The sequence below is a fragment of the Bombus bifarius genome, unplaced genomic scaffold, assembly GCF_011952205.1.
Source record: "Bombus bifarius isolate JDL3187 unplaced genomic scaffold, Bbif_JDL3187 scf7180000008165, whole genome shotgun sequence".
NCBI lineage: Eukaryota > Metazoa > Arthropoda > Insecta > Hymenoptera > Apidae > Bombus > Bombus bifarius.
In genome coordinates this window covers 1,599,171-1,618,285 of record NW_022884487.1, presented here as the reverse complement: position 1 = coordinate 1,618,285, position 19,115 = coordinate 1,599,171, and the positions used below count along the sequence as shown (strand labels likewise).

General features: G+C 29.5%; 1 protein-coding gene across 1 annotated transcript in view; it reads right to left on the bottom strand.

Moving 5' to 3' along the window:
- Positions 1–307: 307 nt before the first annotated feature.
- Positions 308–19,115, bottom strand: part of LOC117209018 (ATP-binding cassette sub-family G member 1) — a 35,295-nt gene continuing 16,487 nt past the window's right edge. Inside the window, exons 3-10 of the mRNA XM_033450577.1 lie at positions 12,585–12,702; positions 9,419–9,614; positions 8,854–9,001; positions 5,955–6,194; positions 5,430–5,549; positions 4,686–4,946; positions 2,472–2,728; positions 308–1,986 (exon numbers count right to left, since the gene is read on the bottom strand). Of these exons, the coding sequence (XP_033306468.1) occupies positions 1,648–1,986; positions 2,472–2,728; positions 4,686–4,946; positions 5,430–5,549; positions 5,955–6,194; positions 8,854–9,001; positions 9,419–9,614; positions 12,585–12,702 (1,679 nt within the window). The 3' untranslated portion in view covers positions 308–1,647. The remainder of the gene's footprint in view (positions 1,987–2,471; positions 2,729–4,685; positions 4,947–5,429; positions 5,550–5,954; positions 6,195–8,853; positions 9,002–9,418; positions 9,615–12,584; positions 12,703–19,115) is intronic.

Here is a 19,115-nt window from a genome sequence, read left to right as displayed (position 1 = left end):
GATTTCGATTGTAACATTTTGTTTAATTCTGTTTATCTCCACTTGCTATGAGGAAAAGTTCAGACATTTTTTTATTGTAATGTAATTGTAAATAAGTAAGATAAGTATTGTTGTAGAAGTTAATGAATAATAGACAGAACCTATTCATAAACAGTTTTATTTCTTATTGTATAATATCATATATAAATTAATAACTTATCCTTCCGCAAGTAAAGATATTTATACAAATAATAAATACAGTATAGGAGTGTTGAAATAGTGAAAAATATAATTGAAACTTCCGATTTCAATATTGATACAGATCAAATATTTTGTAATAGGAATATATTTTTCAATAAACATCTAAAATTGTCACGATTTATTCTTACGAATTAATTCTAGATTTTTAATTTACATAAAATTACATTTACACACTGCTATTTATGTAAAGTTATGGAAATGTCTAACAAATATATCACAGAGAATAGTTACATCTGTTATAATAAAAATAGAAAAAAAGACGTGACGTTTTCTGAGGAATTAATCCAACAATTTTTCTAGTCCGCTGTAAGCAAAATAAGCACACGGTAACTTTTTGAAACCATCGCCTACTGACTGGAAAATGATATAAACAATGCCCTGATCTTAATATTATAATTTCTATAATGTCATATACTTTTAGTATAACCAAGTGCTTAATTTTTGTTAATGTTCCAATATCACTTTCAATGTTTCAAATTGATAACTTGCTTGATTCTCGATTAATTTTTCAAATTAATCGTATCGTAAACAGTGCAATAATTACACCTAACATAGACCGTCGATTTTATTTTTAATCGTAGCATATAAGTAGTATATTGAATGATTTAATATACTATCATCAATAGATCTCGAGTTTTTATGCAAATTTATACTTTTATGAATACAAGAAATAAAATCTAATATAATTTATTTCATCTACTGAAGATTACGATGAGTACTATATTTTAAATATTTATGTATTTTTGTATATTATGTATACATTTCGCATTTTTAAGTTCTGTATGAACGCATAAAAATCTGCAATCTAATTATCAATACCATTAGACTATCAATAACATTGTAATATATGAAAACGTGATAAAAAAATAGAATTTTTTCTTAGCTATTATGTGCATCCTACATTACATTTATGTAACTCTTAAAGGTATTCGAGACTACAGTACATTTTAAAGCTTTCGTGACTCATTTCCTACGAAAGTCTCTGATATAAGAGATCCGATAAAAAAGACGTACAATAAGGTAATAATCCCGGCAATCACGGAGTAATGTGATAATTATTGAATAACGTGTAGCGATACATCTATATTCAGAAACTCTACTTGCTAATAGTACGATTAAGTTCATACATTGCCATCGACAACTAATCCATAATTTTTACACGTTTTCAAATGTTAAGATATCAACACAATTTTTGTACAATTCATAAGTACAGCACAAAAGAATTTACTTCATAAACGTTTAATAGATAATTTCTATAGTTCTTGATACAAAAAATTCAACGTTTTTCGATCCGTTCCTACAAGGCCTTGAAGGAAGTCTTTCAGCGCTATCTTCTATGGTAAAGAAGATCGCATATAATTGGCTGATAACGATATTGAAATATCAAAGATAGGAAATAAGTAGTTCTTATCTTCTGTTAAGCTTGCACCAGAGAGCACTGGCAGTTAATAAATGCATTAAGACGCCGATACCAATAATTAAAATGAGATTGTTCGCGACGCTTATGTTGACTATCTCCATTTCTTTAAGGAATTGTGTTGGTTTCTTATAATGACAATAGAAGTCGTCACATTTCAAGTCCATCCGATCGAAACCGTAGACAGTGTGTAACAGGCTGTGGAAACTAGCGCGAAAGTATGATATATGAAACATCCATCGGAACATCTGTGGCGTATCCATGTATCGAATACAGAACCCGAATACGGAAAATAACACTGCAATTATGGGTCCTGCGAATACCGCGATCTAGAAACAGAAAAAGATTGAATATTAAAATCCTCTTTTTAAAAAGAATACCTCTTATATCTTTTACTTTGGTTTTCAGAAATATTGAGAAATTTGCATAATAAAACGATGCATAAGCTATCAATAAAGATTTCCCTTTCTCTTAATATTTATCCAACAATAGCACTCTTAAATATTTCAAGATATTATTGTAAAGATTAATATTGCGTAACGAATTAATCAAACTCAATACATCGTAAATTTTAGGAACTATATTTTAACAAGCTTTGAAAAATCGATAGTCTAGATTTTGCGCATCTATGTTCGCATAACATCCATATACTGCATAAGAAAGAGAGCCTTTTATTCCTCATGGATTATTTATGTGTAATGTAGTTCCAAACAAACGAAAGAAAGTAATTTTAATAAATATTAAAAAAAAAAATCTTATATGGCTATTGTCATATTATTAAAATATTTCATATGGCCACTATAATAATACACACCTTCACTGGCGTGGTCGCGCCAATAAAAAAACCCCATGCTTGAGCTGTTAAACTAGCGGCTATGCTGACAACCATGAAAGAAATTATGCGAGGAGTTTCTATGGGTTGCCCTGTTAACCAGTAACTCACAGTTAAATAGGTCGCTGCACAAGCTGCTTGAAACGGTATTTCGACGAGCAGTAGACTGATATAGTACGGTGCTAGCCCATACCACCGATTAAAGTGTTCCCTGCTGAGTATCCGCATTTCTTGTGGAACTAAAAGTAATTCAAACACTATAAATTCATATCATATTTTGAGTACATATATGCAAGTCTTAAATACAAATTGAAATTATAATTACTTTGATTATATTTTTTACAAACGCAATTAAAAAAATTGGATCTATGCAGAGATTTGTTTCACATGCTAGATATTATAACGAGTATTCTAGTTTGTGTAATTTTGTACATTATGTACATGTTATGATGTTATATTTTATGTATGATACTTGTTATGATTATTCTAAATTGAATTAGTCTCTAATCAAGATTGAAACAAAATAGTCTTTGAACTTCAAAATTCAAACCAGAGAACAATTTATTTTGATGCTTTTATTGCATCGTTTTTGGATATTTTTTTTATCGTTATAGAGATTATAGTAGTTTAGATCGAATCTACCTTGAAACGCTTTCTAAAAAAAAGGCAAAGAAAAAATAAACGAAGAAGAAGGAAGCATATAAATTGAATAGACTAGGGCAATGGCAACCATTTATGGCTACAATTTAAATAAGCAAGAATATAGTATATGTAGGTAAAACAGGAGTGTCGACACGATCGGGTAACTTCACAAGCAAAAAAGATACATATAGCCGATGGGAGTGAATGGCTACTAGAGATACTGTTAACTCTCCTGTGCATTACGACTTGCGACTTAGCCTAAGATATGATCATACACCATGCTTCCTTGACCTACATTTCCCCTATTGATGGCGCGAAATTATAGCAATCTAAAGGAAGGATCAAACCGTGAAAACTGAACTGCGCTATTCCTTCTTCTTCGTTACTATGTAACTCCTTTTTAATAATTATTTAACCCTTTGCATTCTGAATTTTATTTCAATTTCGTTACCAGCAGCTCCCAACGTTTTTAAGTGTTTTATTTGAAATTTATTTTAACTAAAAAATAAGACAATTTAAATAAATAAAGGAAGAAACAAATTCACTTAATAGCAGTTTCATTTACACTATTGTTGTATTTTGTAATTTTTAAGTGTGTGATATATCTTGAAACAATTTCCAGGATGCAATCCTACTTTTCTTTCGCACGTTTCACAAAAAAAGGTGGGACTGAAAGAATGTCGAGTGGGACTCGACAAAGGAGCTCCTGAGATAAAAACTGATGTAGAGTCACATTCGACATAGGAGTGCAAAGGGTTAATATTATTATATTATTTAGTAATCTAATAATATATTTAACAATAATTAGATTATACTCTCTCGTTCATAACTGAAATGTTAATAGATAATTCTTAATAAGTAGCTGAGTTAAATATAATTTTTAAATTCTCCAAAAAGTCATAGTTAATATTAGAAAAAATTGAGTAATTTCAGAATTTGGTTCCTCTAAATATTTTGGTTAATGAGAAAGGTGAAGTTCCAATTTTATAAAGTTCGGTTATACATACTATACTAATCTTCCAAGAGAAGAACGATTAGTGTTAAATTTTTCACGATGTCGGCGTTCATAAAGCATATCGCCTAACCGTTAAATATGCAGAGGGCAAATTTAAAAAAAACCTGTTATATATATGGAAATGAAATTACAGGTACTTTGAGAAAAAGGAAAGAAACAAAGTACTTAATATATACAAATTAGTATAGCTATTGATCATTGATTTTAAAAAAAAGAAATACAGAGAAACGGCTCTTGAGAAAGAGATTGGTAAGTAGTTTAGGGGAGAAAGTTTCCTAGTTCTTAATCCCACTATTATATTATACATATATGTGCATACATTTTAGTGTATCATATACTTACTTAGTATAAATTTTATAAGTAAAATGTTCATATGCAAATTCATATGTTTATGCACAACTGAAGAAATTTGACTTTCGGACTGAAACCCAGGCTTTATTTCAGTAAAAAGAATGAAACACTTAAAGCTTCTCTGTCAAATTTAAGATTTTAATAATAATAAAAGTTTAGAATAGTAATTCAATGTAGTGAATACTCACAGGCAAGTGTGACGGCCATTTTACCCGTGTAAACGAGTAGTAGTAACGATCCATACAGGTAAACGTAATTAGCAAGGACACCGTTCGCTCTGTAACCGCTTCCCATGTACAGATAGCCGAAGATTATTCCAATTAACAGGTGACACAACAATCGTACTACCAATAATGTGTAGTCTCTTTTGAGGCAAAGTAATTGTCTCTTATAAAGTAGGTAACATTGTGCGATGAATCCTGCAGGTGTTGGTGGTTCATTTGCGCTTTCTATGTTAACAAAACGAAGTAATAACGTAATAAATCGGCGGGGCTGTAAAATTAAACGAATTATGGGGTTACGAATGGACATTGATTAATGACCAAACAATACGTAGTTTATCATAATATTATAAATATTATAATTCAATTTCTTGTGATTCTAATGTTATAAATATTTAAATAATTCCGTACTATTATAGAATCTAGGTTTCTTGGAAGAAATATATATCGACGAAAAACTATCACACGAATTTTTACAATTCTCTTTCATAGCCACAATGTAAAGAAAAAAGAATTAGATATGTAATGTAAATTGACTGAAAAGTACTTAAACACAATATTGTGTTAACCCAGTGTTTGCTCTGAGTGAGTTAACTTTCATACATATGTACAGTTATAGTAGAAGAAACTTCATAGATATGTACAGTTATAGTAAGTGGAAAACATGAGAATATAAAAAGATATAGGTGAGTAAGGAGATGTTACAACTACCTTCTAACTGTGATTTCATCGCGTAAGTAACGGCCTTATTGTCATCTTTAGACACTGTTTCCACAGCAGCTGCTAATTTGTCCACAGTAACACCGTAATCTCCGATCGCTACTTCTAAAACTGTAACAATAAACGCGTGCACAGTTGTATTACAATTTTATTATCATCGTAAAATTGTGAATGAATAACGTCTATTCAAGGCCAATAGGATTCTCAGTACATATATTATCAGAATTCATTATGTAAAATATTAGAAATATTACAGAAATAACAGATAAATATTATTTAAAAAGGTGAAAAATAAAGTAAATAATAAAATATCAAAATTGTAAAAAGAGAAATAAACACGATAATAAAATCAATAATTAATAAAAAAGAGATCCATAATGCCATCTTTTGATGTATGTAGTTTTACAATGTAGTGATAGATTTTTCTTTGATGACCTTGAACAGAGTGCACATTTCATACAGTGTGGTTCGACTGTAAACATGAAAATGACCCGAAAGGAATGTCGCTGTACGTACGAAAGTCAGCTGGGTTGTGGTAAGGCGGGCAATCAATACCGATCGAGGACATATGAGGCAACAGAGATTTAACCGACCCCCTATATATGCAATATCCACCGGCAACCGCGTAAATGGCATCAAACATCTCTAAGAGCAACGCACTTGGTTGGTGTATCGTGCATATTATCGTACGCCTTTCTATTTTAGCAAGACGCTTCAGCAACGCGACGCACTGGCTGCACGAAGACGAATCCAAACCTAAAATTACAAAAAAAACTTATGAATTTTTTTTAGGATTTCAAGATTTTTAAAAATTTAAGGATTATTTGTATAAAATCTTTAAATAATTTTTATGTTATAAGTAGACTGCTAACGTTTGTGCAATTTTATATCTTTGTGAGAAAATGGAAATGGGGAGAGCAAGAATTAGAAGAGGTGGACTAGATAAGATACCTAAGGTGTATACTACAGAAAAACGGCAATGATGAGAAGCACATACAAGACAGGAAAAAGAGAGCAATAAGGATAAAAGACAGGATAAAGAGAGAACAATAGCAATGAAGAAAACATGGAGCGTGGGAGAAAGAATATTCAAATAGGACTACAAAAGGAGAATGAAGATGTTTGGAGCACTGGTAGAGAGTGTGGTGTTGTTTGGAGCAGAGGTATGGGGCTGGAACATGCAAGAAAGACTGGATAGAGTACAAAGGAAATATGCGAAATGGATATTAGGCTTAGATATGACAACACCAAATTATATATTGATGGAAGAATGCAAGATAACAGAAATAAAAGAAAAAGCATTAAAAAAAGCAGCAAGGTATGAAGAGAAAGCCCTAGAATCAAAAATGAAATTAGTAAAGAAGTGTATAAAGGAAAGAGACAGAAACTGGGGAAATGGCCATGAAGAGAAAAGAGCAAGAAAGAGAAAGAAGGAACTAGAAGAGGTGAGAAAGGGAGGGACGCAGATAGAAGCAGGAGAGGAGCAAGAAAGGATGACAGCAGACCAAATTATAGAAGAAAAAAGAAAGAAAGGAGCAGAAGAGAAGGGGAAAAGGATAAGGGAATCCAAATATAATATATGCCACAGAAATATAGCCAAAGAAAAATTACCAAAGTACTTAGAAGGGAGGATGAAGTGGAAGGACAGAATACTGGCAAGATTCGACAGGAAGGATGCACAGCAAGGAGGCTACAGACCAAAGTTGCAATAGTTTTTAGTCATTAGTTGCTAATTTGTAGTTTCTAGTTTTAGTTTTTAGAGATAGAATAATTAAGGGAGTGCAATAGAATAGAGTGGAAAAGAGGGGAGGTAGACATATAAGAAGAGAAATAAACATAAGAGATGTAAAACCGAAAGTTCGTCCAAAGCCGAAAGGCACGGACTAAACAATAATAAATAAATAATATATCTTTGTGAGTACAACTTGGGAAATACAGTACTTTGGATACACCCATAAATTAATAAATAAAATATAATATATATATTATATATAACATAAACATGTGCATTGTCTACTGATAAAAATTGTAAAACTAATTGAAATGCTGAAGATATAAGTATTAAGAACTTAATGATTCCTGAAACATGTTACGTATCTGTCTTCTTTCATAATTCAGTATTAAAACACTAGGACTTAAAGATAATTTGAGATTTCAAATTATCGTTGTGTATAGACTGCGGATATTTATGCAGTTTTGTGTTTTTATGATCACAACTAAAAAAAATAGAATTTACATAGAGATTTGTTCCATCCATTGTATATAACTATAACGAATATTCTATTTTGTATATTTTATATATTTTCGTATACACATTCTGTGTATTTTTATATATTTATATGCATAGTTGCATAAATCCGAAATCTAGTTATGTATATTATGGATTATTATTATAACGTCTAAATAATTATGTTCAATAAAAGTTAGTATGTCACTAATATGTTGTCAAGACATCGCTAAATTATAAAAATAATTTTTACATGTTTCTAAGATACATGAACTGGCGATACCCGGAAATGCTGTTGTGCTTTGTAACATGCATCAGCGGCAATGATGCAACTAAACTGAAATTAGTCATTACAAAATGCTGCACCGCCTACTCCGATAGGAGATTTTTATATTTTGTATCCACAACATAAAAGATCTATCATACTATTGCACAATATACATATACAAATTATTAGTTTACTTATACTTTCTATAATTAAAGTTACTCAATTTTTTAATCTATATTTCTTTATTAGAATTATCTTAAAACTAACAATTGATATATCAATATTTATGTAGAATTAGAATAGAATGATGGATGAGAATCGTGTATAGTAAATTGTATTTGTTATTGCAAAGCGTCTGTATCGCACCAGTAAAGACCTTGTAGGATGAAACGTTCCAAGCATTCTATGATACGACCTATAATGGATTCAACTAGTAGCAATTGACTATCAGTGTTGTCTCAAACAAACACGTTCGTCGTTACCGGTTTTTTTCTATCGTAAATTTGCCATGTGCGACTGATATTAAATCCACTAAAACAACGCAAATTCGAATCTATAGTTAAAGATCCATTAAAAAGCTATTGATAGATAAAGATGTTTGGTTACATAAAGAAACTTCGATTAAACAATATTGTTCTTAATATCATATTTTGTAAACTTCTGTAATTTTAAATTAGAAATTTTTATGCAATTAATATTAAAAGTTTTTCGAAATTCTTGTAATACACGATGATGTAGAATTAAGAAATTGTAAAATAAATTTATATGTGTCTAGTTCCAATTTATTCCTTAATAGCACCATTCTTCTTTCATATCTATAACCATAATCTTGATAGCATTACGTAAAAAGCAAAATTCGAAAAACATCTTAAACGCAACGTCTAGTGCTTAGTGTCCGTACAGGAGTATTTCGTAATTACCGGTTGTTGGTTCGTCGAGGAATAATACTGAAGGATTACTTAAAAGCTCCAGAGCGACGTCAAGTCGCTTTTTCTGTCCGCCGGACAACTTTCCACAAAGGGTGTCATAGCAATGGCTTAATCCTAACATTTCTAAGAGTTCCAAAACCTGATAACAAAAAATACATTACCCTTTATCAAATGTATTATCGTCATATTAATCCACATTGCATAAATTGAATTTAATATTAAATTAGATATTTTTATATCATTAATTCTTTCAACTACTTGAAAATTTTTTGAGATTTTTAAAGCTTTAATAATGTGAAACAGTATCAGTATTTTGTAGACTTTTACATTGTTAAATTAGACATTTTTATTCAAAAATGTAATTTAAAAAATTTCTAGAAATGCTTGTAGCAATTGTAAGACATTATGATGTGTTTTTAATCATTCATAATTTTGTAGGATTTTTACATTTTTCTATTATACAATTTTCAAATAAATTATTTTGTTGTTAAATAATGAAGAACATTTGAAATTGATTTTGAATATGTAGTTTAGAATTGTATAGCAGGTTACAAACTTGAGTGTGTTTATAGGCTGAATTTATACTGTAGCCAAGTTTTAAGTGTGCAGCTAATGTCATGGCTTCTCCCACGGTGATTCTTGTTCTCATTAAGGATTCTTGTTGTATGTAGCATGATGTTCTCTTCCATCTCTCACTGTACGGAACCCTAACTTTTCCATTCACTAGAATCTTTCCCCGAACGCCTTTCACTCTGAAACACCGTTTTGTTCCTAATTAATTCAATCGCATTGTTAAGATTATTTAATTTTTATGATAATATAATTATTTAATTATATATGATTATTTAATTTTTAAGAGAATACCCTAGAATAGTATTGAATATTTTAGTACGATCAATATTCTTGAAATATATAATAAATAAAAATTTATAAACTGAATAAAATTGATATTTATTTAATTATAAATTCAAATATTAATTTTGGTAAAAAAGCTCGTAATATTGCATTCATGTGTAAAATATTCAATAATCGTTTTCAGCTCATTGCCAAGATTTTCTTCGTATAATAAATTATTGAATCGACTAACATTTAATCTCATTCCGGATCACGTGCTGCGCAATCTAACTGTATTCAGATAATATTTACTGTTCTTTAAACCATGTTTCTTTTTTATGTGAAAATGTTAATATTTCAAAATATATACTGAAAAATTCCGTTCTCCCGTTGAAAACTACCTTTTATTTAATTTTCCATTTGTTCGTGAGATGCATAAACGATCGATACTTTCCTCGGGATAAATGTTTATTTAAAACATCTAAAGAAAACGGAATGGTAAATTTACACATTTATAGTAATTGATAGACTGAATAAAGAAAACGCAAATCTATTTCTATTACTATTAATTATTCTTAAAATAAATATTTTCTTAATGGGTAATTAATAAGTTTTAATTTTAAGATTTGTTTTAGATTAATTTTAGTTTAGATTATTTTCTTTACATTAATCTCAATTAATAATACAAACAATGATTAATCTATAAATTATGTTACTTAATTTTATGATTAGCTAGTTCATTGATTTTTTATCTGTTATTATTTCACTTTCATAACTAATTCCTCATCCAAATCAATTTTTCAATTTCCTTTTCTATTTGATTCTATATTAGCTCAATCTATTTGTAATTATCCATGACTCATGAATTACCCTTAATGCGTTATATAATAATCATTAATACAAACGGCTTTCTGGAAAGTAAATTTCTAAGCCGATACTTCCTCCTGTTCCAGAAATTAATTAAGATAGTCATCGTCGATTTCAATGATCGTCACGTATAGTTCATGACGTTGTACACAGTACAATTTAACATATAATTGCAACTTCCTAGTATTTATTCTAGTAGAATCAGATTCTAGAGAAACGTATTAGCAATTACTCGCAGAAATCATAATGTAATTCTCACTATTATTGACATCTTTAAATATGTAAGTACTTCTACAGAGAAATATGCTGACAGAATGATTTCTAAAAGCATACGCTTTACTTACAATTAGTTAATGTATATTTTGTACTTTTGGGGATAAATATTCACTAAAAAGGTCATCTTCGATTTTGAAATATATTGTAGAGTTCAGCATTTTGAACAACTTTTTTCTATACATATAACCAGCAGCCAACCTTGATTTTTGAATTGCACATAAAAATATCTCGCCGCACTTAGTTATATAAAGAGATCTCGATACTCACTATGGAAAATCATCTGAAAATTGGATCATGAAAAAGCCAACAAGGAAGATAACAAAGTTCACGCTCTGTGAGACAGACAAAGATGAGTAGAGTGTTTCTCGTCTTAGCATTTATAGCATATTGCGCATGCGTAACGAGACCTTTCTACTCTTCCATGTTGATTTTTCACGACTTAATTTTCGAACGATTTCTTCTATGCTTTCAACATATTAGTGTCGAGACTTGTTTATGTAAACATGAATATATAATATGAATATATAACATATAATGAATATATAACAATGCTGGCCGGTTACCTCACGGCGCGGAGACCGGGTTAATGTTAATATGGTCTGTCCAACGAAACGAAAGGGTAGACATAACAAAACATTGCTGCTGTTGCAGCCAGTAACCATACCTAACCCAATTCAGCTTGAAAACTGAAACCTACCAGAGGGATATTTTTGCGTATAGCTGGAAAACTAATGTCGACGGCCGATTATATGTATAGGTTAGATATATAGGAAAGTTATTTAAAATATTGAGCTTTACAACACATTTCAAAATCAGCGAAAACAAAGGTGCCTCCTTTTTTGTAAATATTTACTCTCTTTTATATACTTATGTCGTCTAGATGAGTTAGTTTAGATATCTGAATCATAACTTAAAAAAAAAGAGAATTCAATGCAACACATAATACATAAGTTTGTGTAACAGGTGTTTAAATACCTCCATGAGTAACTACGTGTGCTATGATATATAGTGGATTCGTGTTCGAATGAATGAATCATCTAAAAAGCGAATGCAATATGTGAGTTAAATTGTAATTGTACTTCATTATCATATTATGATAATTTAATATAATATATTTTATCAATAGATAAATAATAATATAATATATTTTATCAATAGATAAATAATAATATAATAATAATATAATATACAATATGTTTCATTAATAGATTCCTTATAGTATAAGACATAACGATCTTTTTGATCGTGCTGCGTTCTTTCAGTCAGTTTCGACCCAATTTTCTAGCTTTAAAAAATATTTCAAGTTTGGACAGAATGTGAGAAGATTCTGACTGGTATGCATGATTTCAATCGTATATGAAACATCCTCTTGGTTAAGTAAGGAAGTAATTAGTTAACTAAGAAACGATAATAAGGCAGATATTATAAGTATGGAAGAATGAATGAACAAACTTGTAAGCGAAATTTATCTCTAGACTGATGAAACTGAAATTAAATAGGATAAATAAATAATAATAATAAAATTAAATATCTTTTTGAAACATTAAAAATCTTTTTTGCATGCGAAAATTCAATAATCATTAAAGCACAAAAAGCAATGTGCATGAATATTGAAACTCGTGATACGAATATTAATGTAGTAAAGAACAGTATGTACGCAGTACGTTCACGTTCAAGTGTACCGATAACTAGAAGCCGCTAAATCATGTTCTTAGCGTCCTTGGCTTAGGCTAATAAATACTCACGTATAGCCGGCTAAGACGTTCAACAAAGTCGACTTCCCGGCCCCAGAAGGCCCCATTATGGCGACTAGTTCGCCAGCTTTGAATTCCCCACTGATACCATGAAGAATTTCTTTGGATTCTGCAATTAGGAAAGGAAAAATTGTTTTCACTCTCTATACTATACTGTCTACATTGTACATGTAGTCTGTATTTGTTAAAGTAGAATTTCTTTGCTTCCTGCTATAAGAGAAAGGAAAAGCTAGTTTTATTCCCTATAATTATGTTTTCTATATTTCCTAATCTCTATTTGTAAGATAAAATTTCTTCGCATTCTATACTGAGGAAAAAGAACATTTTTCTTTATTCTCTGCATTATATTGCCTACATTCTATAATCTCTATTTTCAAAGTAGAATTTTGTCGCATTCTGCTTTAAAGATAGACCACAAATTAGTAATCATAACGATGATTAATAGGATTTTTTTCAATAAGAAGATGGAAAAATTGTTTCTATTCTTTATATTCCTTAATCTTTATTTCTTAAAATATGATTAATTTTCTTAAACATACATGAAAAACAGATATCTCTATACTATCCTTGAATTTAAATAGTTGTATTATAACAATTGTGCAATTTTCAATTCTTAGCAACAAATAATAAATCTTAAATTGTTTTATTTTAGAAAGATTCAAATTTCTACCAAATAAATTTCTTAAATTTTTGCTGAAGAAGAGTCAATGAACGGAAAAATAGGATGAGCTTCAATGGCTTCCATCAAATGTTAAATTAATGAACTAAAACACGGAGACACCAATGAACTGATATTACGATTTATCTTCAGATCATTTATCTATAATATCTATTCGAAGCATTTCGTCTCATTAATCCTCGCTTTATTAACAGAAGCAATTGTACTTAAATTATTTAACACGGTCTTTTTGTGCCAATATTTTTAGTAGAATTTCTCCTTGAAAAATATTCGCTCTTTTAAGAGACTCCAACTTCACAAAAAAATTGGTTCGCACATTCTGAGAAACCATAGTAATCAACGACATGGTTCAGTGATGCAGAAAACGATTCTTCGTTAATCAATATACTCAAATTTGTCATATTTTAATCCTGTTTGATTCATCGTACCAATTTTTTGTCAAAATTGGTTGAAATGCAATATTAATTAGTCTTTTATGAATTGTATTAATCTATCAGATTTATAAAATGATCTTATAGTAGACTCTATTAATGCATAACATTTAAGATGGAACTTTCTATGTCATTTAATTTGCGTTGCATTAATTCATGAGAAAAATTTTGTTCTTGTATTTATCTACGTGGAATATTTATCCGTATAAACAAATATAAATGCCACGTCGAAACGAAGGACAAAAGAAGACAATAATGAAAATGAAATTAACGACACAAACAATCGATGACTTTGCACTAAGTCGTACATTTCCATAACAGAGTGCATTTTTGTCCAAGACAAATATGCACATATTTGCTTTTTTAGTAATGTAAATAATTGTAAGCTCTTGTAATAACAACATGGTATTAAAGTATAAGTATAAAGTTACTGTATTATATATATATATTTCTAGTATATATAGTATATATATATCTAGTATATAGTATATATTTCTATGATATATATTATTATAGTATATTATAGTCGTATATACAGGGTGAGACAGTAAGAATTACCACCTGAGATAACTCATTACTTATTAACTACATCAAAAGATATTTGAAATAAAATTTATTGCATTCGAGAGGGATGATCGAGTGAATATAGTTCAACTTTTTAATACATACCTTATATTTTTGAGACATTAAGGTGACCTTAAGTTTTTTACATAGCACTATATATTTTTTATAACGTTAGTCAATCTAAATGGATATTCTCTACAAGAAAGTAAAACACGAAAAGACGCGAAGCGATATTCTTGCATTTATATTGTTTTTATCTATCATGCGTTAAATTTGACAAATTATAAATGTGTATGAAAAAATATACGGTGCCATTTAAAAGTCTCAGAACCACCTTAAGATATCAAAATATATATAGTATAACAAAAAAATGGAACTATATTCACTTGATCAGGTCTTTCGAAGACAATAAATCTTATTTCAATCATTTTTTGATGAAGTCAATAGATAAACGAATTTTTTCAGGTGGACATTATTACTGACTCATTCCGTATATATAGATATAGTTATAATATCGATGGCTTATTTTGAAAGTGGTATGAATCTGTCTTCTTTCGTTTTGAAGTATTAAAGTGTTTGCGTTTCCATCAACTGAAAAATCCTAATAAGGTCTACTTAATTCGTCCATGTCTCTAGATGTTTAAATAGATGTGAATTCATTACACAAATAGTTTTTTTGAGAATTACCTAGCCTAATACCTCTTTTCAGGGTCATAAGTGAGCTTACTCTATTTTCAAAATTAGAGAATTGTAGAATTGAATAAATTTTGATTATTTAAAATTTATGTTTGATATCTGAAGATAAATAGAATGTAACTAAATAAATTGAAATTAACATAATATTATTATATTGGACTACGGTAAATATACCTGTATCATTATCAGATTCTAACGTTAACGCGAACTTATCCATTGAGATAAGAAAGCAAGATAACAAGAATACGTAATACTTTCTCGAATTTGAAATTTACACTTCGATACGACCCGATATAAATATAAAGCTATTATTAATTTAATAATGCTTTAAGCGTAATAATACATACATTTAATTATAACAATTTAATTTAATGATAATAATAAATTAATAAATATAATAATTATTTACGAGTATACTACCTAATCGCATTTAAACAAGTTGTTCACATCCGTACATGGAATATTATGTTGGATACAGAGATTAGAATTATATTCGCTATCATTCGCTTTTGATTAGGTACGTCGACTGTTTGGTCAGAGTACAGATTACAGAAAAACGGCTTACATTAATTTCAAAATAAACGTTCCTGCAGTTTCATTTATTAACGAAAATTCAGTTCATTAAAACGAACGAATATTTGAAGATTTAAATTATAAATTGTTTATAAATAAAAAGTTCACATTATTATAAAGCCTATATAGTTATGCTATGTGTACTAATAATTATTGCTATAATAACTACTATAGTTTACTATACTAAATATATTTTTACTACATATTATATTATATAATCTAATATTTTTTCATTATATATTTTGTCATTTATATGCATACATAAATCATAAAATTAGTAAAAACACGCGTAAATAAAGTGTTCATCGCAGACATTCATATTGATGAGATGTGCACACACAAAAAAAAAGAAAAAAACAATACTCTATTGAACAGGTTTTTCTCGGAACATCGTCATATGAAATGCATGCGCTGTTGTCATCTATATTATGTCGTTTCGCATTTATCAATTTTCAAACGGAAGTCGAATTCATTATTCCTAGCACGGGCAAGCGTATAATAAAGAATTGTAATATTTAAAACATTTATTATCATTCATTCTGTATTATGTTATCTTACTTCTATTATTTAATGCCACATCAACCGCATATTTCGCATATATATTATATCGAATTTAATAATAATAAATAATAATAATAGTCGTTTATTACGATTCTGTCTCGGTAGGTACAGAGATTGTTCTTGTTTGTTACTCTTATATTTTAAGCATCCTTAAAATTAATAGTTTAAATAAAAGACTTCTATTTTCAATATTGTTTGTTTAAAATAATATACTGTTTCCGCTTTTTTTTTTTGCTATTCACGGTGTCTCAGAGTATTCCATTGTAATATGCAATCTGCTCGCTGATTCCTTGGACATTTGTACAGTATATGTTTTTTGGTTTCAAGTTCATAATTATTGAATATGTCGTCGTTTTTGTTACTTAAATGAGCTTCTTCATTTCCAGCTAGTCTGAGCTGCGTTATGTTTCTTATTATGTTTATTGGCAGTTGAAATTGAATATATGTAGTCTTCACATTTATATGCTTGCAAATCCTTGATACTTTTGTACATCGGATTATAACTGGAATTTAAGATACTATGTTTGTCCTCTAGAATATATTTCTCCCTGATCTTCTTTAGAATGTTTGGTAAGTTCCCTCTTTGCTGATGGGTTGTATAATTTACTATAACCCATTTTATTAAATATATTTTTCATTTGTGTATACCAATTTCTTACGTTTTCACCTTTCTCAGCGCCGTCTCGTTTGAATATTTTCATTTTTGCTTTCCAGTTGTATATTTTTATCTTCATGAGTGGTTTCCAAAGTACTCCCACAGAGCAGTTTAACTTTTGCTAGGAACTGTTCGCAGGCCTTATTGAATGCCCCTAAGGACGTAAAAGTAACATCTAGATGCAGTAGATGTAGTATTTTAACACTTCTAATTCGTTCTCATTATATTTTAGCTTCATTTTCCTCTTTAGTTTGCCGGATTTGCAGAATACTATTATTTTATTTTTGTTGGTGTTGTCCTGGAGTTCGTTATATCGAATTTTACAATAGTGATTTTCGATATGTAGAGAATATTTAATCCTGACAATATAACGTAGGAATAATTCAATACGCAAATCTATATAGAACTGGTTCAATGATTGAATATTAAGGTCAAGTATTAGTCGCACATAGAAATCACTTGATAAAAATTTGCAACTTCAAGCCGTCAATTGTTCTGCTCTAGCAGTGATGACGCATCTTTTCCTTTGTCAAGCAATGGACGATCCAAGAAATCATCCCAAGCGTCGCAAACTATATATATTACGTATGTACGTATATACATGCCTGCATGCCATCGAGTAGTGTGCAATAAAAACGAATTTATGGTTATATTTAACTATACATGCTATGAGTCTTCCTTATTCCTTTGAATTTTTATGAATAACAATTCTAGTATATGATTTGTATAACACGTGTAGTAAATGGTAAAACTAGAAAAATATAACACACAAAAATATAAATATAACATTAAAAAAAGGATTGAAATAATTTTAAAGATGAACAATCGAATAGAATAATAAAATAGTCAAAATCGATTAAGATTCAAATTAGTTAAAATCTGGAACATAGATAAATGTTTGCGGTCAAAAGCCTGGATCGACTTTTAATAAAACAAATTAGAATTAGGTGATGTCATATATGCACTCTTACATTTACTGTTCTTGTCTAAATACATACTCTTGGCCCATTTAACAATGAAAAATGTTTGTTTATAAGCATAGAACGTCAACTACACGTTTATTGTAATTAATTAAAAATTATTGTAGTCAATCATAATTTCCTACACATGTACTGACGTCTATGGTGGCGACCTCTTGACCCCTGAATCTCCTTTTCGATCGATTATAACGTTTTCTGCCAACATCTAATAATGGCGAAATGTTTCCAAAATGCCCAACATTAACTTTCTCCGCTCAAAACTTTCTTTGCTACTCTCAGGACCACTTCAACATCGCTTTCTCTCAGAGTCACGACGACATTTATTACGCTAAAAAGCGGAGAAACGCGATCCAATCGGATAAACTATTATCAAGCACTAACCTACGAGATGAACTATTCCAAAAATAACCGATAAAATAAAAGTTTTTGTACGTTGCATTTTCAGAAACAAATATGATCGCCTTTAATATATGTATAATAATTCTATCGGAAAGCGAATTTATTCATGAGAAGATTAAAATATCATTATTATAATTACCATACAAGGTATTAAAAAAGTTAGGCGATATTCAAAAGATGTGAATCTAGACATAAGAACAACGGAGGAAGCTTATGTACATCATTTCTTAATGTTTAACATCTTATAAATATAATACTATACTGCAATATGATATTCATCTATGTTGCTATTGTCGCTCCGAAGTAAAGAAAAGCATAAATGGGAAAAAAGAGATCTATTAATATTACCATATTCATAAAGGATGATTCTGAACATTAAGACATCGTTGCAATAAAGTCACCATCACAGTAGAAGAAAATACAAGTTTTTATTCTCACTTTATATGAAAGGCAACACAAATCACTGTATTCGGATTGAATACAATAGACATTATATTAGAATTCTAACATTAGATCTTGAATAAACGATAAGAGATTCGATTTATATAGATATTTCGTATTCTGAATTTTATTTCCTTTCGATATTCGAATTACGAAGCTCTTTCTATGATATAATTTTAATGAAATGTAACAAAATCATCCGGTCAAGGAGTTTCGGTAGTCATGCAACATGCATCACCATGATGCTGAGATCTATGCGCGTTTGACGTACCTCAACTAACCTACTTTCGTCCATGGCTTTGTATTCTTTCGGAGAGAATTCTTTCGGGAAAAATAATGCTTTAGGGTAGTGGTTCTCAACAGGGATAAAATAAAATATTTGAGGACGCATTAAATTTTGTATAAATTACATATATCGATAAACATAGAAAAAATGACATAGACATTTAGAAAATCTTGTAAAATTATAATAATTTTAGTAAGTAATTAATGGCTGTTGTGTACCCATAAAAGTGTTTCGGTGTATCCTCAGGAGTACAGATT